Source organism: Nasonia vitripennis (assembly GCF_009193385.2).
Source record: "Nasonia vitripennis strain AsymCx chromosome 4 unlocalized genomic scaffold, Nvit_psr_1.1 chr4_random0010, whole genome shotgun sequence".
NCBI classification, from domain to species: domain Eukaryota; kingdom Metazoa; phylum Arthropoda; class Insecta; order Hymenoptera; family Pteromalidae; genus Nasonia; species Nasonia vitripennis.
The window spans coordinates 963,511-986,054 of NW_022279646.1; the positions used below are offsets into that span (position 1 = coordinate 963,511).

Below are 22,544 nucleotides of genomic sequence, written 5' to 3' on the forward strand. Positions count from 1 at the left end.
TATCTTATGGTTCCTGGGGTCCTGTCGACTTTTCCAAAAAACTAAAGGTTTTGATGTTAACTATCGTTATTGGTATCGTTATTACTCAAGTACTCATTGTTAAAATTAATTTTATAATTTTTTTGAATATACAACCAATGTCAAAAAAATTATTAGTACGAATATTCTTAAAATTTACTTTGATCTCTAAAAAAATTAATTATACAAAATAATTAATATTTTTTAATTCTACACGAATACGAAAGCCGTTACTGACAAGAATCATTTGCACGGCATCTTAAAGAAAATGTTGTAATTTCGCGTAAAAATATGCTATAAAGAAATCAAATAGTAAATATACGTAAAAAGTGCGCTAATGTATGCATTGGCTTTGGACATATATGTACTATATGATTTCTTTATCGCATATTTTATTCCGTGTATAATGTATACAGGGTGTCTGAAAAGTTCCGGAACGGCATGATAACATCCGAACTAACAAAGGTAAAAAAAAATAAAAACACATGGTTGTTAGGATTTTTTCCCAGCTATCCGATGGGAACCTTAAATTTGACCTTGACCAAGTCCTTCAAGGTCATTTGAAGGTCAAATCGATTTTTTTAAATAGGACATCCTATTTTCGACCCCGGAAATGAAAAGAGCGGAAAATTTTACGTTCAAATATGGTCTAAAATATATTAAAATTTGACCATGGAAGGTTTGGACAAGGACAAATGCAGGTTTGATACGATAACTCGAAAATCAGAACTCGTAGAGAACAACATTTAAAACGTAATATTCATAATAATTATCCAGCTATTTGATGGAGACCTTGGTTTTGACCTTGACCATGACCCTCCTGATGATTTGAAGGTTAATTTTTTTAAATAGGACCACCCATTTTTTTGTCAATTAAGGCAGTTCTTGGTTTTCTCCAAACAATTAAGGCAAAAATCTATCCAACCAATTAAGGCAAAACTTGTTGTTGTCCAACCAGTTATGTAAGACCTGGTGTTATCCAAGCAGTTAAGATAAGACTCGGCCCAACCATTTAAGGTTAGATGCGGTTTAATCAATCAAGGCAGGTCTTGGTTTTTCCAACCAATTGAGGCAAGAATCTGTCGAACCAATTCAGGCAAGACTTGGTGTTGTCCAACCAGTTATGGCAAGACTTGGTGTTATCCAACCAGTTAAGGCAAGACTTGGGTTATTGGGTTTGTCCAACCAGTTAAGGCAAGACTTGGGTTATTGGGTTTGTCCAACCAGTTAAGGCAAGACTTGGGTTATTGGGTTTGTCCAACCAGTTAAGGCAAGACTTGGTGTTGTCCAACCAGTTAAGGCAAGACTCAGTCCGACCAATTAAGGAAAGAATTATTTTAGCAAATGTTCAAACTGATGACCTTCGGTTTCTTGACAGTAACCTAATCGATAATAAAAACTATGAATAGAATTTTGAATGTGTTCTGCCGAAATCAAAGTGCTTTCATCAATTATCCTTTGCCGTAATTCAACTAAATTTTGTGGCTTAGTTTTATAAACACGATCTTTTAAGTATCCCCAGAGGAAGAAATCTAGAGGAGTCAGATCAGGTGATCTGGCGGGCCATTCGATAATACCTCTGCGGCCAATCCAGCGATCAATGAACACAGTATTCAAATACTGTCGAACATTGCGTCCATAGTGAGCTGCTGCACCATCCTGCTGGAACCACGTGTGTTCAAAATTGGCTCCCGTAACCTCTATAATTCTAGGAACGATTTGCATCCGTAACATGTCCTCATATCTTGCTGCATTTAAATTACCCTCTATGAAAAAGGGACCAATCAATTGATTATTCAATATTCCAGCCCAAACATTTAATTTCTCGGGATATTGGGTTTTGTCTTCGCTCATCCAGTGAGGATTTTGCTGAGCCCAATATCTGCAGTTATGCCTATTCATAGTACCAGTTAATTGGAACGTAGCTTCATCTGAAAATACTATATTGAAGGCAAAATTGGGATCTTCAACAATCCTAGACATCATTTCTTCGCAAAACTCAACTCTCCTATCAAAATCATCTTCATTCAGCTCTTGCACAAGATTAACCTTGAATGGATGGAATTTGTTAGTTTTTAATATTTTCTGAATAGAAAACTTGCTTATTTCATGTTGTTGAGACATTTTGCGTATTGAAGAATGGGGATCCTCTATGAGTGACAATAAGACATCTAGTGATTTTTCTTCATTTGTTGCAGTAGACGGTCTTCCAGAACGAGGACGATCTTTTACACTTCCTGTATCATGAAACCGTCTGACAGCCCTCGATACTGTAGATTTAGAAATTGGAGTAAGGCCAAGTCTGAAAGTTTCATTGAAGAGAGTTTTGGCATCTTCGTAAGATCGTCTAAGTTCACCCCAGCCTATCATCATCAAAAGTGAAATTCTTTCTCTTTCATTAAGGCGTTGCATGTTTATATGCAGATAATAAATATGCACGACTGCGAAAAATGACAAATTAACTACTGAAAAATATTCGACAAAAAAATGACCAATGAACAAGAAAACACTATTTTCAAGACAAAATTAGAGAAATACTTCTTTTCCAGAAAAAATGTTGTCAACCTCTACATATCACGAGATACTAAGAAATAAAAAATGAGCTTTGGTAAATTGAAATTGGATAAAAGATGACTGAGATTGAAAAGATTAAACGAAGAAATTTTTTAGAAATTCTTGATTAACAATATCTCTGATGGTCAAATTAAAATTTAATTTTAAAAATAGTTGTATGGTTTATTATGAACCCTTCTTTAAATTGTTAATGTTCATTATTCATTTAAACAAGTCTTGTCCATTTAATAGAAGGTTTAAAAATTGACACGTTACTATTATTATTATTATTATTATTTGTGTCAAGAAAATTTAAGCAATTAAAAAGTGAAAGTAGAAGTGGAGTAATTTGAGTCTACGGGGTGAAAACTATGCTGAAGCAGTTTAGAAGTAAGATAATGATAACTAAAAAATTTATAATGTCAGGGATGTTCAACAATGGGGTTGCTTGACTATCGGAATAATTTTAGTTGATGATGTAGAATTTTGCGATGAAGCAATCAAGTTAAGTTAAGATTAAAATTGGATACGTTTTTAAGACGCAAAATTATCCGCGATTTAATCTACAAATGACCTTGAAGGTCATAATCATGAATATTGTGTCTTAAATAATTTTCTCTACGAATTCTGGTTTTCGAGTTATCGAACTGAACCTGGGATGAACCTTGTTCATGACCTGCAAAAGTCAAAATTTAAAAATGGTCAAGACCCTATACGAACGCTAAATTTTCCATTCCCTTCATTTACGGAGTCAAAAATGGAGGGTTCTATTTAAAAAAATCGATTTGACCTTCAAATGACCTTGAAGGTCATGGTCAAGGTCAAAACCAAGGTCTCCATCAAATAGCTGGATAATTATTATGAATATTACGTTTTAAATGTTGTTCTCTACGAGTTCTGATTTTCGAGTTATCGTATCAAACCTGCATTTGTCCTTGTCCAAACCTTCCATGGTCAAATTTTAATATATTTTAGACCATATTTGAACGTAAAATTTTCCGCTCTTTTCATTTCCGGGGTCGAAAATAGGATGTCCTATTTAAAAAAATCGATTTGACCTTCAAATGACCTTGAAGTACTTGGTCAAGGTCAAATTTAAGGTTCCCATCGGATAGCTGGGAAAAAATCCTAACAACCATGTGTTTTTATTTTTTTTACCTTTGTTAGTTCGGATGTTATCATGCCGTTCCGGAACTTTTCAGACACCCTGTATACTATCGCAAATATTGGAATCACATAAATATATTTAAACATTGATTAGGTGCTAAATCAAATTGTTATTTATATCTCAAAAAATATTCTTATAGAAAGAAAATAATAATTAGATTGTTTCTTTTAATGTATAATTTAAGTACATTTTTCCTTTGAAAGCTTTTTAAAATTTTGTGAAGCTGGAAAATATAGTGGACTATGTAGGTAAGTAATTCATAGACATTATTTGTATTTTCAATGATTATGTTACTCTCATTTAAAGAAAAATATTCATTTATATTAAATAATGTAGCAAATAACCTATATTGTATGTGATTTATTGTGAGAGTTTGGACATGTTTTTCACGATTTTTCTCAAAAAAATTACAAATATTTACAAAAACTCACAAAAACTTCCATAAGGTCATAAATGATCACAACAAAAGATCATGAAGGTCCTCACGTGGATTTTATACAGATACATTAATAATTATTTGCCGTGCTTTTTTTTTCATTTTTTGTCACTATTTGTCATTTAATGTTAAAAACTCGTGAAAAAATATCCGAATTATGATAATAAATCACATCGAATCACAATAAATTACAGAACATCACATTTTTTACGAAAATATGCAAAAAATCACGAGTATTTACAAAAATTTGTGATGGTTCTCGTTTTTTTTATAAATAAATTTTCCGCCATGGAAAAATCCAGTATAATGTTGATTTATAGTTTAATGTTGATATACTTTTTATAAAGAGAAAATCTTGAAATGACTCTCATTGTATTAACAATAGAAACAGAATTGACTTTATTTAATTTTCTGTGCCCCACATAAATACATTTTTTTGCATTGCATGGTTTTCTTGTTATACTTTTACATGTGATTTTATTTTTCTTCGTTAGTCATTAAATGTTAAATTCTCTAATGACACAAAGTTAGTGTTGTACATACAATGTTTTATAATATAATAAACTTTTTATTATTAATTAATGGAAATTGAAATTCATTTAGGACTGTACGTTAAACCTACACGTTTTAGCTAGGATCACACAATGAATTCTGTACCAACACATAAAGATCTTGTTAGTATATGTAGTAATACTATCAGAGAATTAAATGTTCACAAACTACCAAGTATTTCAGACGTACTTCGACTTACGTTTCATAAGACCAAAGCAAAAAAAAATAATGTTCGAGATGCTATAAAATTAGTTATTAATAAAGTAATTTCATTATGGAATAAGGCTTTAATTGAAAGAATTAGGAATGACCATTGCTGTAAAGAATTATATAAATTATATTTGGAGTTTGGCAATTTTCAAAAGAATCAGTCAATGAATGAAAATAAATGTTAATTTGTAAACGAACTAGTTCATGTTTTTGACATCTCTAATGGAAGTAATCTTTTATCAATGAGTGATAATGGAAGAAGAGTTTTACTTTCTAAGCCAATTAATGAAATAAAACAAAAAATAACAATTTTAAGAAAAGAAGGTATAATAAAAATAACTTAGTAATGACATGATTTTCATAATGAATATAACTGTAGCTTTTTTTCATGATATGTGCCTTTCTAGATAAAGCTGAAGACCTATTTACTAATAAGGATGTTGAACAGCAAAATAAAGAATTAAAGAACACATTGTGTAATCCAAATGTACCTGCCGTTACAAGTGATTCAGAAAAAATTGTTATTTCTCAACTCGAATTATCAAGCAGAGAAGATGCAAAGCAAAAAACTGCAAGTAAATATCTAATTCAATTAATCTTAAAATTAATAACCGTTTTTAAATGCATTAGAAATACGTTTTTAAGTTGTAAATAAATTGATTAAAAATTTTATTTATTTAACTATTCGAGTTGACAAAGCCTAAAAACTTAAAAACTTGGTCTTCACAGCATAATATGAATAAAAACTCTTGTTATCCTTATAAAAAATAATCTATAGATTTCAAATGACCATCTTATTAAGAAATATAAATTAATAATGATTTGTATGATTACTCAGAATTATCACACTTTTTATATACAACATTTATGATACCTCCAACAATAAGTATTTATTTTTGTTTTCAAAAAAAGCAATTAAATTAAAACATTACTTTCTATAACTTCCATTTTTATTATAATTTCAAAATATATATTTTTTGTCATTTTCAATTTTGCAGTATGATAAATACTGTAAAAATTGTAGATAAATTTACATATAACCTTACAAATCTATGTTATCTACAAGATTATATTTTTTGCAATAACAAAATTTAATTGATTGCATTATATTTTAAACTCATCTTTGATATTTGAATGTATGTTTAATAATAAAAATCTGTTATAAGTTAAAATTTTAGTCAACTTCTTTAGTACGCGATAGTAAAAACTTTCTGTGTAAACGTTGAGAGTTTAAAGTTTAGCGATCTGTTCTTTTTTAAACTATTACAAACATTTCATCAACATTTTACCAATTGATCATAAGTTTCATTTTAAAAAAATAATTTCAAGTATATCATTTTTGATGTAGTGAAATTTTCAAAGAAAATAAAAAATTATTAAATTAAAACATTAAATATATTTTTTAGGGGGAAAGTTGATATCTACACTCTCAAAACCAAAATTTCAGCCTGTTTTAAGTGATGACGCTTGTTTATCTTCACAGGATAGCTCTAAAACTGTTTATTCTGCAGTTGGACGAAATTATTCGAAAAAAGATGTCAGAGGTAATGTAGATGTGACATTACTTCTGACACAATATGACACCAGAAGTTGTCGGTGCATTCGATAAATGCAGGATATCTTACAGGAATACAGTGATTCTAATTGGCACAGTTGCTCATGGCTTAGGTATTGACATTGAAACACTAATATTAAATCATTTCATAGAGCGAAGACCATGTTGAGGTAGGAAAAAGCTGAAAAAATAAAATCACTGTTTCAAAATAAAGATTTACCATACGTAATAGTGCACTGGGACGGAAAAATAATTTCTGATAGGTTTTTTTGCAAAAAAATCGATTGTCTACCTATTCTAGTAAGCATAGAAAGTACTGTAAAAATGATTGATGTACTAGGCCTTGAAAATCAAACAGGATTATCTGTGGCAAAGTCAATTTACGGCGCTTTAAGTGATTGGGGATTAATAGATTTAGTTAAAGCTATTTGCGTAGACACGACGAATGCAAATTTAGGACGAAGAGGGAGCGGCTGCAATATTAGAGCAAATAATAAATAAAGATTTATTGCTTATAGCATGCAGGCACCATGTTTTAGAGATCATTTTAGGAGCTTTTTTGGAAAAATTTCCTGGTACTAGTGGTCGAAATAATCCTATTTTCATGAGGTTCCGTTCAGAATGGGATAATATGGTATGTAGTGAACTTGGAAACGGTTTGGAAGAGCTGAAACCATAAATGCAATTAAAATTTTCCTATATTAAAGAAATTATTAATAGAACATTTAGAAAAGCAACATTTTAGAGTAGATTACAAAGAATTATAAGAGTTATGTCTACAATTTTTAGGAGTTGAGAATCACATTCAAATTCGTAGGCCTGGTGTATGTCATCATGCACGATGGAAGGCTAGAGCCATTTATTCTTTCAAAATTTTTTTAATAAGAAAACAATTTAAAGTTAACACTCTAGAAATAAACAAATTTTACAGCATATGAAATTTTATTGTATTTGTTTACATCGAATCATGGTATGAAGCACCGTTAGCTATTGCTGCTCCAAACAATGACTTAAACCTTTTTAAAAGAATATACGAGTACTCTAATATTGATACTAAAATCTCAGCAGCAACAATGAACAAATTGAAAAATCACTTGTGGTGCTTGTCACCAGAGCTATGTGCTTTAGCATTTTTTGATAATAATGTATCGTGGTCGACTAAAAAGAAAATGGTTGCAGCACTTGCAAAAGAAATTCCAGAGGCAAATGGTGACACTCCCAAAAAATTTCATTTCAACTCCGTCACTGTAGAAGTATTCCTGCAACTAGATCTTGATTACTTTATCAATCGACAAACTTGTCATTTCTTCGAGAGATTTAAACTAGATATTGAATTTTTAGGACAAGATTGCAGTCAATGGAGTAAAAAGAAGTCGTACATTGAAAACAAAGAAAAAATGAAAACATTAAGGGTTATAAATGATTGCGCTGAAAGAGCCGTGCATCTCTGTCAGGAATACATAAATATATTGATGAAAGATGAACACAAAAGCAATACCTAATTCAATGCGTCGATGAACATAACAAAGAAATTTCTGATGTAATAAAAATAAATTGAGTCAAAAAACTAAAAATCATAGACTTTTATTGGACTGTAATTACTAGTATCTTTATATATTTTATGTAAAAAAAACATTAAATAAAGAATCAAACATGTTTTAAATAGAATGTTTTGTTAAAATTTATCGAATATCCATATATCTATTTTTTATTTTCACAAAGCTCATTATTGTAAATGATTAATAACAGCTAAAAGTCTAGTTTTGGTTAACTCCGTCGCTAGGCATTGTTTAAAGTCATAAAATTTATAGATTTCAATCTTTTATTTATTTATTTTTTTTTTTTGATTGATTGAAATCAGAAGTTATCCGGTTATTGGACGTTTGGAAAGACGTTTATTTTTTGAGTGAAAAAAATCTAACAAGGTTTATTGAGCACACAAATTAGAGATTGTCATATTAATATACAATTACTACAAGAATAATAATACAATTAATTACAATTTAATTGTATAAAGTACAATAGATTTCATTGACAGAACGCTAAAACGTTTAATTATTTTGTATAATTAATTTTTTTTAAAAATCAAAGTAAATTTTAAGAATATTTGTACTAATAATTTTTTTGACATTGGTTGTATATTCAAAAAAATTATGAAATTAATTTTAACAACAAGTACTTGAGTAATAACGATAGCTGACATCAAAACCTTTAATCTAGTTTTTTGGAAAAGTCGACAGGACCCCAGGAACCAATATAAGAGCTATACAAAGTTGTATATCATAGAATTCTTCATGCACCTATTCACAGATTTGATACTTTGATTTTTTAGCCAATTTCAAACGGCAATATCTTCGGTTCTAGAGGGGCTAGAGAGTCCTCCAAAAAATCAAATTGAAGGTTATGAAGTCTACTTTTATAATATATTTTATTCTGCTAACTTATGCTAATTGTGGAGACATATGGAATATATATATATATATATATATATATATATATATATTATATATATATATATATATATATATATATATATATATATATATATATATATATATAAATGCCGCATATGTGGCTCCATTCGTGCACTCACACAGACAACGCATACGTGACTGACTGAATCAGAGCAACGATTCGCACGTTGCAAAACACTTCGCGCCGAAAACCACAGAGTGCTTCGACCTGCGTGTCAGTACTCCTCGCGCGCATACGACCCCAATATGTATGAAATCGACTCCTGGGTGGCAAATGCTGATTAGATTACGATTATCTTTATCATCTAACCCGATCCACGAGCATTTATTATCCCGAGCTGATCCACGCTAGGCCTTTTTACGAGAGTCAAGTCACTGCCACTGGCTGTACTTGGTGCAGAATACGAGGGCTGTCAACTTAATGCGCATCGCCTATTGGGTGCGTAGAAAATACTTAAACTCTGCACACAGATCAACAGTACACCTCTTCAATTACTAGTTGAGAGTTCCTTAATAAGTAGGGGAAGGTCCGTCAATAAATCTGGCGTTAGTGGTAATCCGCAGCTTGCATGAGTTCAAAATACTAGCCACGAGAAATCGTGTAGATTAAGTCCAGTTAGCATCAGTCACACCAAGAAAGAGACTACGTCATCCAGCGTGTGAGAGGAAAATTGTAATTGTAACTCACCTCTATACCACAATAGAAAATCCTAGTTAACATCATATAAAATAATAATATAGCAAGTCAATCAAACCACTTAACAAATAAAATACACATGCTGCAACATCAAAATTGTACCCGAAGTAAAGTCCTCCGGTCCTTGCTGAATAAAAACAAAACATCTTTCTTACATTAAATTAAAGTGAAACAAATTTTCTCCGGTTCTGTGATTCTCAAAAATGATGTAACCGTAAAAAGTTGGGGCCTTAAAAATTTTTTTGTTTACAAATTTTTAACCTTTAAACTTTTGGACCTTAAAAATGTTGAACTTTCAGAAAATTTATAGTTGAGGATATGCTGGTAAATTTAGGTTGATCCTAACAAACCAATTTTAAAATGAAATAAATAAATGTTTACTTAATTGTTACTATTGCAATATAATACAATATTGTGTGCGCTGTAGTGTATCATCTGAAAGTAAGTAAGTTAAACATGTAATGATCCTTCCAGCGATAGCCAGCATAATGTGCTGCCCGACTCTTACGACGGGGACTTGCTGGCAAGGTAAATTTTACGAGAGTTATATTCTGGTGCAACATTAGTTAAATGCTACAGTAGATTTTCATATTTCCAACGCTGTATTTAAAAATGTTTGAGTATGGCTACGGAACTTGCTACACTCTGACAGTTGCGTAGAACGCTGAGTGCATGCACGGCTCTTCCGCACATGGGCCTGCGAGCGCGTTTCGGCGCTCGGCGACACTTTGTATCGGCAGCTCATAGAGAGCGCACTGACGTATTTACCTAGACCTTTCTTATTAATAAAAGATTTGGTATAAGCATAGAGTCATACAGTTTTACATATTATTTATCCACCTCACCATCTGATTTTCTCAGGTTATGGGCCGGTGAGTGTGGACGCTTCCACTGCACAAGAGCATTAAAAACCGATACGGCGACGCGATTTTGTTTATTTGTTCTGACATATAGTGCTTTGTATGTTTTTGAGTGCAAGATAAAGGGCAGCAGAGAAATTTAAGGACTTGTGTTTTTCACAAGCCTGCACCCTTTGTCGAGCAGCAAGGAGCCATTAACAGGTGTCAACGAGAGACCTGGCGAGCTGTTTTTAAGCAGTATCCAGGAGAAAAAGGCGATCATGGAAAACGGCGATTTTGCCGGCTCGTCAATGAGTAAGTAATTCTTTTACACAACACTACTTGACATAAAAGCAAAATCAGTGCTAGTGTTTTTATAGAAAAATAAAGTAAAGTCAGTGCGACATTTTATTCTAAAAATAAAAAGCCTAATTAAATGTTAGATTTTTATTATACAAAAAGAAGGCTTTGACTAAAAGATCAAAAGTAAAATCAGTGATAGATTACTACTAACTAAAAGTGCAGTAAAAGATCATAAATTTTATTTTAGTTAAATCAGTGCTAGAACGCTATCTAAAAACAAAATAAGTTTTGTCGAGCTTTCCGAAAAACGCGGGCCTTTTCCGGATTCCGAGAATCGTAGTCAGAAAGCCGCCAAAAGGGGGGAGGTAGCACGTTCAAGATGGCGGCCGCCTGAGCGTGTGGGAACAACAGAGCAACCGGTCGCTACTTGCACATCAGGCGCGAGCGGCGCTCGTGAGTGCGAGATAGACGGACTCGAGCCACGGGGAGAAGGGCGTCTTCTAGCTTTCTCTTTCGCTCAGTGCATGGAGACGTGAGTCGCGTCTTTCTTTCTTTCTTTTCTCTCTCCATCGCTCGTTAGATGCACTGCGGCAAGCTCACGTGCATTATCGGCGGACCGCTAATAGACGGCGGACCGCTAATAGACAACAGAGCGCGACTTTATTGACATACAGCTAAATAAAAATAGTTTTAGTGGTGCATGTGAATGCTATTTAATGCTTACAACCGTAATAGAATTGAATGTGTATAAAACAATTACAATGGTTAGTCACCATGATTCGAGCAATAATTTGAATTAATAGATTGAATTGAGACTTGAAATAAACATAGAACGTTTAAAGAAGTATAATAAACAACCTATGAGTTTGCGTATAAATAAACTTAAACATTTTCGTTATAGATCAACTAAAAATTGTTATCTTTAATAAAAACCTGTGTTGCATTAAAACTGCAGTCAATCATTTTAAATTCGCATTTTGTGAGGGCCCCACATAATGCGTACCCAGCTTGGCTCATTTATGAAATTCCATGTCATTAATAAAATCATAAAGTCAACACAGTTACTATATAGATACTAGACCTAGACATAGAATAGAATAGAGCAAAATTGACCTATAGATCGGGGTATCTTACTAACTAGACTGGAATCTGCGACAAGAATCGCTTCTACTTGATCGGGAAACTAGAAAATGAGTCAGCCTCATATTCCTAGAAAGAATTCCAAAATGTAAAATATTCAAACAATATACTTATTGCTAATCAAATCAACAGGTGCAGACACGGAGGAATTCAGACAGATCATTCTACGAGAGTGGAACATCTCAGAGACCCAAGAGGAGCCAGGAGACTCCTATGATCTAGATTCCGTCACACTTCTCAGGTGGCCTGATGGATCATTGTTCTTCTGGAGGTCAGCTCATCAGCTGAGACGTTCGACGAATCCCTGACCAGAGAGGAAAGAGCTCCAGTAGATAGAGTCTGGCCAGTCAGTGAAAACTACTATAAGTTTAAACTGTTATACCAGCAAGAATACGTCACAAGAAGGGTAGTGCACGGCATGATGAGCGAGCACACTCAAACAATTCTAGATGGCGTAAAGGAGTTGGTCAGGCAACTGATGACGCCCGATCAGCATGAATCAGCAGCTATTGCTCCTGATCGTGTTTAGGCTTCGGTCTTAGAGAACACGAAGAGATTCACACTCTCACGCACCAAGAGTTGCGCAGATTCTTAGAGCCCAGGAAGGTCAGGGTTTGGCCCTAGGATTATCTGCTAAGAAATCCTCCGGAAATCGGGGCAATTCAGGATAACCTCGACTCCGCTGGCTGCTCCTGCAGCAAGTAAGACAAGCAGAGATGATCTCATGTCCATAAACATCGATTTCAGCTCGCCCGTCAAACAGCCTGGTCACAGGGGATACAGCAGATGGGACTCTGATCCAGAAAACCTGTCAGACACGGAGATCCATCGGCTACCAAATTCTCAAACATTGCCCACGAACGCATCATCAAATAGCAATGTTCAACGTGACCTTGAGTCTGCTGGAGGTACTGACTCTGAGTTTGATTCACAGCACTGCAGAAATCATGTGAGTAACAAAAACAAAACACATAATACGATCAATCATGACACCCTATCTACAGCTTTGATTAATGAATTAATAGAAAATAAACTTAAGGTACTTTTTAATAAAAAGGAAAAAGAATAAGAAAAAAGTTCAAAAGAGAACAGTTTGTTAAATTTATTTAAACAATTAAAAATAGAGAACTCAGGGAGAGATAATCAAACAACTAGAAACTATAAATTGACCACGAACTACAAATTTAAAATGTTCGAGGATTTCTTAAAATTTGAACTTAGGATAAATAAATTGCTGTACATTCTGGAAATCACGTCAAATGAATTGCATGATGAACAAAAGGTCATAGATGACAACTTCAAGTAAGAGATATAATTATCAATAGAATTGATACAATTTATTACAATAAAATGATAGATTTAACTGAACCTACAAAAATTTCAACTAAATTGAAAGAGGTCAAACGATACGAGTGATCTATCTGAGATGAGATATCTTCCTGGCAAAAAGTCAGCATCCGAATTCTACGATAAGTTTCAAGAAAAAATTAGAGCTTTTGAAGCTATTCCAGACGCTGATGTACTCTCAGAGAAAGATAAACGAGACTACTTTATTCAAGCAGTGTCGGATGCGGTTCCAGAGATTGTAACTGCTGATTGTTTGTTTAAAGCATCAACATCCAAACCAATGCCATGCGATCAACTTAAACAGGTGGAGGCTTCTAAACCAGGACGAAACAAAGTATCTGCTGTCAAGACATTCTATGTCGGCGGCAAACAGACTGGCCAAAGACGGCAGATCTGCAAACTCTGCGGCATGGAGGGACATTGCAAAGAAGCGTGTCCATATTTCGACAAACGTCAGTGCTACTACTGCCAAAAGATAGGCAGTCATGTGGCACGCGACTGCAACAAAAGAAAGGCCGAATTACAGAGCTCTTAGTACAGTTCTACTAAGTCACAGCAATCCAAAAGAGGACGCTAGAATTTGCAAAGAGGAAACGGCTCTAATGCGTTCAGAGGTAGAGGAGGACAGTCCGGAAACAACAGTTCTGGGCAGTCGAATACGACTAGACAGCCCTACCATCGAAACTCTTTGAGAGGAGCCAGAGGTGGCACGAGCAATCGTGACCGTGGACGAGGACGAAGCAGAGGGGGATTCCAGCAACGCCGCGGAGGCAACGACGGTTCCAAATCTATCTCGTCACTCCAGGCCATCGTAGAAAACTTTGAAGGTACAAATAATGATTGTCTATTGTTAAATCGGAATTTTAATAATAACAGCGACGTACTGGTTAATTTTATAGCAGACTTAGGTGCGACTGAGCATCTTAGTAACTCTAAAATGTATTTTTGCGAATTTAACGATAAAGTTAAATCAAAGATAGAATGCGCAAACAAAGAGGGTGGTTTAACTACCTTAGGGACAGGAAGTGTTAAAATTGTAACCAATGATAGTAGAACGTATGTGTTAAACAATATGCTGTATTCGGATGAATTGTCAAATAATCTTCTGTCGTTTAGGCGTTTTGTAGACCAGGGATTTGAGGTTCATTTGAACAATAAGATTATTGATATCTATGACCCAGAATTAAAGAAAAGCATGTTAACAGGCAGATATGAAAACCCGTTTTGCTCAATGAGACTAGAAGTAGGAAATGATAACGGCGATAAAAATAAATTACAGTCAAAAATTAAAAGCTATTATAACACTAGAAGTAAAAACAAGTAAGAACCTATTAAAAGGCAGGAAGAGGTTAGAAAAGTAATAGAAACTTTTGAGACAAACGCAGAAAAAAATCAAAGAAAGACGGATAATGAATTCTTGCAAATGTCGGAAAATAGGAAAACTCATGAAATAGAATCACATAAATGGAAAGGTGTAGAACCTAAAATATCGACTAAAAGTTTAAATCATAACAACATGTCTGAGGCAATGTTGTGGCATACTTATTTACTAGCACTGACAAAAGCATATAGCGATTTGATTAACTTTGATATTATAAGCAAAGACACGGCGATACAGGAATGCAACATATGCGTGGAGGCGAATAGTGTTAAGCTGGCGTTTAATAAGATTAAATCAAGAGCGATCAACCCCTGCAGGTCATTCATGTCGACACTATGGGACTAATTAGCCCAGTGTCTCATCCAGGGAGGTATAAATTTGTGTTAGTATTGATAGATCATGTTACAAGAGCGGCTCTAGCTTTTCCTATCCAAAACAAATCAGATGCCCCAGAGTACATCGACTCATTTGTTAAAAGCCTTCGTAACCTTGTCGGATCTGATCAGAAATTCTGTTTTCTCAGGTGCCGCAGGGGTACAGAATTTACGAGCCAAGCTACACAAGACGTGTTAGTTAAATACGACGCTGAATTGCAATTATCGTGTCCAGACACACCGCAACACAATGGAGTTACCGAAAAGTTCAATCGAACCCTAAAGAATAAAGTAAGAGCAATGGCTGCGATTATCCAGTTTCGTCGTTATAATCTTGCTGGCCGCCTTCATCGGTATGATGGTAGGTATTCTTTTTCCTGTCAAGAGAATAGTTTCGGTCCTGTTAAGCGCTTAAGTCAGCTCGTGTTCTGCACTCTACTCATAGTCGCGTTAAATTTTGCTTGCACGACGTCATTCACGTATCCAACAAGCATCACACCGGCTGGCGTTTTGAGTTTTAAAAGTCTGTCGTACAAGATACTCCAGATGTCCGGCTCTAAGATCGAACCCTGCGCTATCCCTGCAGTTATAGGTTTTTTTGTGCCCTTTTTTCGTTGTATATTGGATAGCCCGGTTCCTCAGATAATCTTCCGTAACACACATAATGTATCGCGGCATACTACATGATTCAAACGCATTAAGTATGTCGGTCCATCTTGCTGAGTTTAACGCGTTTTTTACGTGTAACGTTACCAGAACTACGATGTCTCTTGTCGCGTGTCTAGCGTTTTTTACTTTCGCAACCTTATTTGTTACTTCTCTAATTGCCTCTATGGTTGATAGCCCCTTTCTAAAGCCATGCTGCTTATCTGAGAGGTCTTCCGCGTTGCGTACGGCACTTAGTATTCGCGGTTCGATCAGCGCTTCTCCCGTCTTTCCCATTGTGTCTAAAAGACTTAAAGGTCTATAATAGGTGCCTGCGTTCACTTCTTTTCTCGGTTTTTCAATCAGCATGAGCATCGCTCTTTTTCACCGCAAGCTGGAAACGCACTGCACCAGGCACTGATTGTATATCTCCAACAGCAGCTTAGGCTTTTGCGACGCAACGATCCTGAGCATCTCCGCGTGGATACCATCCAGTCCCGGAGTCCTACCACTTTTATGGGACGAAGTTGCCGCGATAAATTTGCCTTCTGTGAAAAAAGGTTTCTCATCTGCACGGATCATCGTCGCTTCTCTCTAGGGATAGATAGGGCTCAAGGGAAGCAGCCCATCGATTACATTTTTTCGTGGATTCCTTTTTTTTCAATTTCGCTCATCTGTGGAATTACAGTAGCGTATCTATCGGCGAATAGGTCTTTCTTCAATGATATTAGCCCAGCAACGTCGTTTACTTTCTTTTTTTGTCTGAGAAATTTTTGCAGTCCGTCGTGTCTCTTGGACAAGGCCTGCGCTTTGGACCTGTGTCGTTTCAAGTCTCTTTGGTTCCTTCTCCTGGTGTGGAAGCTTTTTTTTAGGCTCGGCGATTTCGTCTGCCCACCATTACACTGGTTTTCTCTGGTGGCTAGTGTATGCCTCAGGCATAGACGTGCACAGAACTCGGTTATTGGTTTGGTAGTTTTATCTACCAATGTTTGTATTTTTGTGCGACCGTTTAAGGGGATGTCGTAGCTAAAAACATGTTTTTCGATTACATATAACTTTTTAAATAAAGCTTGTAATGGAAAACCAAGCTTGTGGCGCTCTAGTGTTAGGTTTCATTAATCATTCTACCAAGGGAAATTTCGATCGGACATTTAGTTTTTCTAAAATCTTGGAAATACGAAAAGATGTTTACGCGTACTTACGCGATTACAGCGCCAACCTTAAAATCTAATTTTACATAAAACTTTTTAAATAAAGCTTGCAATGGAAAACCGAGTCTGTAGCGTGGTAGTGTTAAGTTTAATGAATCGTTCTACTGAAGGAGATTTCGATTGAACTTTTTCAAGCGCCGGGTGTTTCATCTTGGCGCTCGACTGAAGTATCTTTTTGTACTTTTTTTCACGATCTTCGTTGATTTTACTCGCAAAGGTTACATCCGGTATAGATTCTCTGCAGCATGGTCTGCGGTAGGTAGTGGTATTACCCTCGTTTGCCACCACTAAATTCAGCTTAAATGCCCTCTCGAGAATGCCCTTGCCTCGTGGGTTCGTTGTAGGTATGCCTCATTCCGTGGGGTCGAAGTCTTCCTTTGCGTTGAAGTCGCCCCCTATCATGACTTATCTCGCTAATAGTGCCCTCCAAGTCCTCGAGTCACCTTTTGAATTCAGCTGGAGTTAGGTTCGATGACAGGTATACACTGAAATGTCTTATACGACCCATCCTTCTCCGCGCATAATCCTCTCCTGTGCTCGTATTGGGCATACTCCGCCCGGATACCCAAATAGCGTTTTTTTTTTTTTTTTTTGACACCCAACTGGGTGGATCTAGGTTCTTGTATTGTTCGCTAGTCAATAAGATATCCACTTTCAGCTCCATTGCATATCCGATTAGCAGATCATGCTAATCCGATATACACTATCCTCACCATTATCTTAAGATCTTGCTTGCTTTTAAAGCCGTCCAGCAGACTACGCACGTTCCAGTGCTTGGATGCATCGTCCTGTCCACAGTCATTTTTGCCCCTTTGCATAGGCAACGCTTTATCCGTTAAACCGGCACATTGCAAGCCGCCGCTCTGTGCCCATTTGTGCCATTTGTGCCACACATCCAGCAGCTGCTGTTTCTGTCATAGCCTTTGCTTTACCGTGCCCTTATTCAAGACAGCGGTAGCATAGCGCGACACTTGTTTGTAGCCGCGCTTGGTAGTTTATCCATCCGAAACCTGCTTAATCTCATATTCAATGCAGCCAGAATGTGTTACAGTGTGTCAGTGTCGGTCATGAGTCGAGTTGCTAAGTGCAAACTAAACATTTTTGTTAAACTCGTTCGATTTACTTAACATATTTACAGCCTTTGCCACTGCTCATATCATTACGTTCTTGCCTATTTAATAAGGAGTAGTCAGGACGTAATACACTTAATTTGCTTCTGATTTTTTCTTTTTCAGATAAAGTAAATGTCATGGATTTTATATGTTTTTATCTATATTTATGTAACTCAATAGATAGTACTAGCCCGATCAATATTTCCAATAAATACTAATAGTAAATTTAGATTATTAATTAAACTATTTCTACCAAACTGTTAATTCCTATTACAGTGCCAAAAATACCAACTTGTGACATAATCAAAATAAATGTTAATACTCTTGATATTTTTAAAATACCAGGGAATTTAGACGCGCTCGCGCATTTCAAACTTCACATTAGCCAACACATTAAGATGCTTTAAAAATCTCTGTACAAATACTGTTTTACTTGCGGAGGTAGGACCAACGCAAATCATAGTTCACGGGTGCATAAAACAATTATCCATTTTAGCATATAATGACACACTAACAAAAAAAGTACTATACGCGGTACAAGACCCTTCTTGACCGCCACGATCCCCACCTCAGGGAGCCCTGCCGGGACTCACTCGCTCTTACGTCATCGCCCCCCACCGCGAGACCCAACTAGACGCCCTGACGAGCCACGGCGCCACCCCTCCCCTCTTTTTACCTCTCCTACCTGTCTGCCTGGGCTTGCCCCTCTCTACTGCCGTCTTGCTACGCTCTCGCCTATTGGTCGCGCACCGGCAGCTAAAACGAGGTCCCGCTGCCTTACAGTGTACAAAAATCCACTATTGTAGCCAAAACTCGCTCGACAAGCCAAATCGCAATTATTCTTTATGAAAAAAATCGCAAAATACTTCCCGACGGGAAGACCTATAGAGCCAACATCATTCTATTTTTAAATATTTACCGAGGGATTGAGTCAACGTAGGAGAATTACTACCCTCTCTACAAACAATTGTACTTGTAAGATGATTTCTGTTTATGTAAAACTGCTTATATTTAATAAAAGTTCACATAACCTAAAGGAAAAAAGGGAAACAGACGAGTCTATAAAATGTTAGAATCCTGATTTTTACTAACATCGCTTAAACTGTAATAAAACCGCTGCCAATTCTTTGGCACGTAGCTTCCTTCAACATTATGTATCGCTTTAATATCTGAATTGCTTTGACTTCATATATAATTCTATAAAGTTTTTGTACTTTTTTGTTTGATGGGTAAAATTATTTCAAATCAATTATACATACATAATCAATAATAATTCTCTCTCTCTTTTTCTCGCCTAGCTATAATTATTTATATTATATTATTATATATAGTTGATGGCACGTCATCGGCATGAGAAGAAAATTTGTAAACTTTTTATTTATTATTAAATTTCTTATTCATTTATTGTATTTATTTAGCTTCAAGTATTTTTCTATTGTGCAATCACACAATTATAAATAGGCTTACATACTGCCATCTGACGGGAGGTATACGTGGGTGCCTTACCCGAGAATTGACATTCGTCACGATAACTCGCGCCAATTGCCAAAGAGAAACAAACAAAAAGAGAAACTCTGCACGTTGAAGTTAAAATTTCTCCTTCTCGGTTTTCTCCGGATATGCTCCATGAAATAACTTAAAATTAAAGCAGTCTATAGTTATAATAACATTCGATAATCATGATGTTTTAAAGAAAAGTTCAACATTTAGTTTCCGTAGTAAGGTAATAGCGGAACGCATCTAAAATCACTAGTGATCGAAAAATCGCCATGAAAAAACACTCATGCGTAACTGAAAATCTTGTTATCAACGAATTGGTAAAACATAAACAGAAAAAAACGAGCCTGGGTATAGATTAAAATCCAATAAATTGAAGCTGAGATTCAAGCGATGCAGTTTTCAGTTATATAGAGTATACAGAGTAAGAAAACAAAATTTTGAAGCTTAATATCTTTGAAACTAATTGGTTTCATAAACAGCCCAAAGAAAGGGATCAAGGTACTACATAATGCTAACTAAATTCAAAATTTGAACTTGATTATTGCTTTTTCACTCTAGTTATCGCGTCACATATAAAAACGCCTTTTCTTTTTCTGATTTTTTTTCTTAGGATCTGTCTCATGAAATAACTTAAAATTTAAGTGGAATATAGTCGTAATAACTTTCAATAATCGTGTTTTTTTTTACAATTTACATACAATTTACATACGCACACACAGACATACATCCGTACGGACATTTTCCAAAAACACCATTTTTCGACCGAAAATGCATCGAAATAAATACACTTCCCACATGTTTTTACACAAACTTCAAAAATTACTATTGCAAGGCTTCCTTAGGAAGGAAGCAAAATATGGAAAGAGTATACGCTCGCAGATTTTGGATCTCTGGACTCTGAAAATATGAAATATAGATTCTAGATTCATATTTTATAAATCATCAACAATAAATCGACATTTTAGAAGCATCATAGGGTCTAAGACACCTCAAACTATCAAAAAATGAAAAAAAAATAACATTCCTTATATAAACTATTCCACGTCAACCCGTGGAAAATTTTTTCAAATCTCAGCAAAATTTTTTTTCCAGTTTAGTATAACGCAAAAAGAAGACAAAAAATTTCAGAGTGCCCCTATTGCAAAGTTATGGCCATATAAAAAATGAAGATTCTAGAAATTTGTACTTTAATAGCAAACTTAAATGATATTTTAAAGACATGATAGAAGGATTTTAGGTAAAAAAACTCATAAATACCTTTTAGTTTCAAAATTTTCTGTAGAATACCATAAGATTTTTTTTTTACAACCAAATTAGCTTATTTCTGATTGGTTGACATACGATAGTTCTACAGATCTATAGAACTTGCGTTAATATACTCATCCCAACATCGAACTGGGCCCATTTTTGAAGTACTGTTGCGAAAGAATTTTGTGTGAAACAATGTCCGTGCGGATGGAGGTGTGTGTTTGTCTGTATGTACGAATACCGTTATGATTCTGAACCGCGAGACCGATCGTAATAAAATTTGACATGCATGTATGTTTTCTGATTCTGTAGATATTTCATATGAACAATTTTTTTATGATTCTGACCATTATATATCCGTATTACAGCCATTTTTCGATTTTGGAAAAAATATTTTCGCTTTTTTGTAGAGATATAATTTATACAATATATTCAACAATAGTGCATCTAAAAAAGCATAAAATTGACTACTTTTTCCCGCAAGATTTTCTGGATGACCCGTTCCGTTCAATTTTTATGATAAAAAAGGTGATTAATAAAAAAAAATAATTTCATATCTCAAAACTAAATTGTCAAATGTTTTGAAAAAAATTATGACAATAAACAACGATAATATCTATTATTTTTATATTATATAATATAAAAATTGTAAACCATTTTAAAAAATGGAAGCGCTAAAAATAGAAAACTGAAAAATTTGGGTTTTCTAAGTCGTACGATATATATATATATATATATATATATATATATATATATATATATATATATATATATATATATATACATACATACATATATACATATATCCTTAAAAAGCCCCATCGTACAGAATTTTTTGAGGGGTTTCATTTCAATATGGAAAAAGGCCACTCATTAAGTTTAAGCAAAATCCGTAACCCTGAGTTGTATTCTCCTGTCAGTTTATTGATAGTTATTAGAAATTGGTTTCTAGTTTTCTTGTAAAACAGTTGATCTAGTTATTGCAATGATACATCCGATGCTTGATTTTTATTGCAAAATGTACTTTTTAATATGAATGTAGTTTGCTCTTAATGTACGTCTTCTTCCTTTGTTTTATATCATTAAATGTTTTTTTTTTATCTTAGCTGCAGTCAAATTATTATTAGATATGGGAAGTGATATTAATGCTCAAATTGAAACTAACAGGAATACTGCTTTAACACTAGCTTGTTTCCAAGGACGACATGAAGTTGTTAGTCTGTTACTTGATCGTAAAGCAAATGTGGAACATCGAGCAAAGGTAATGCCTAAGAAAAAGTAATTAATTAAATTATGAATGTCTTATTTTTACAGATTATTTATTGTAATTTATTATGACACATTTTTAAAATCTAAGATAACAAATGCACGCTTGCGGATCGAAGCTACACGTAGCGATAATAAGAGAACTCTGCAATGCTGCGCGCCTTGCACGGACGGTGGCGTCGATCTGACTGGGCTCTGTCACGGGTGTCTTATTGCTACAACAGAACAATTAGAAAAGTACAATGTGGCTTGCGGCCGTAACGCAATGACAACTTCTGCTTTGCAAGCCAAAGGATCTCAGTTTGAGCCCGAGATCCGTCACTTTTTCCTTGCACTCTTACTCGTAGAAGATAATCTATTATATTAAGAAGCATCATTTAAGTCAGTTCCTTTCGTTTTCCAGTAGTTAAATTAAGACTTTTGTTTTCATGTCATTTTTTCCAGGAGTTGAATTAAGAGTTTAGTTAACTTATATAAAATGTTGCAATAACGCTAACATTGATTTTAGAGTAACA

General features: G+C 34.7%; 1 protein-coding gene across 7 annotated transcripts in view; it reads left to right on the top strand.

Annotated features, from left to right (window-relative positions):
• Positions 1-22,544, top strand: part of LOC100119221 (multiple ankyrin repeats single KH domain) — a 490,846-nt gene that overhangs the window by 262,941 nt on the left and 205,361 nt on the right. For all 7 annotated transcript variants that reach the window (XM_031930209.2, XM_031930213.2, XM_031930215.2 and 4 more), the window contains one exon: positions 21,870-22,024. In XM_031930209.2, the coding sequence (XP_031786069.1) occupies positions 21,870-22,024 (155 nt within the window). The remainder of the gene's footprint in view (positions 1-21,869; positions 22,025-22,544) is intronic.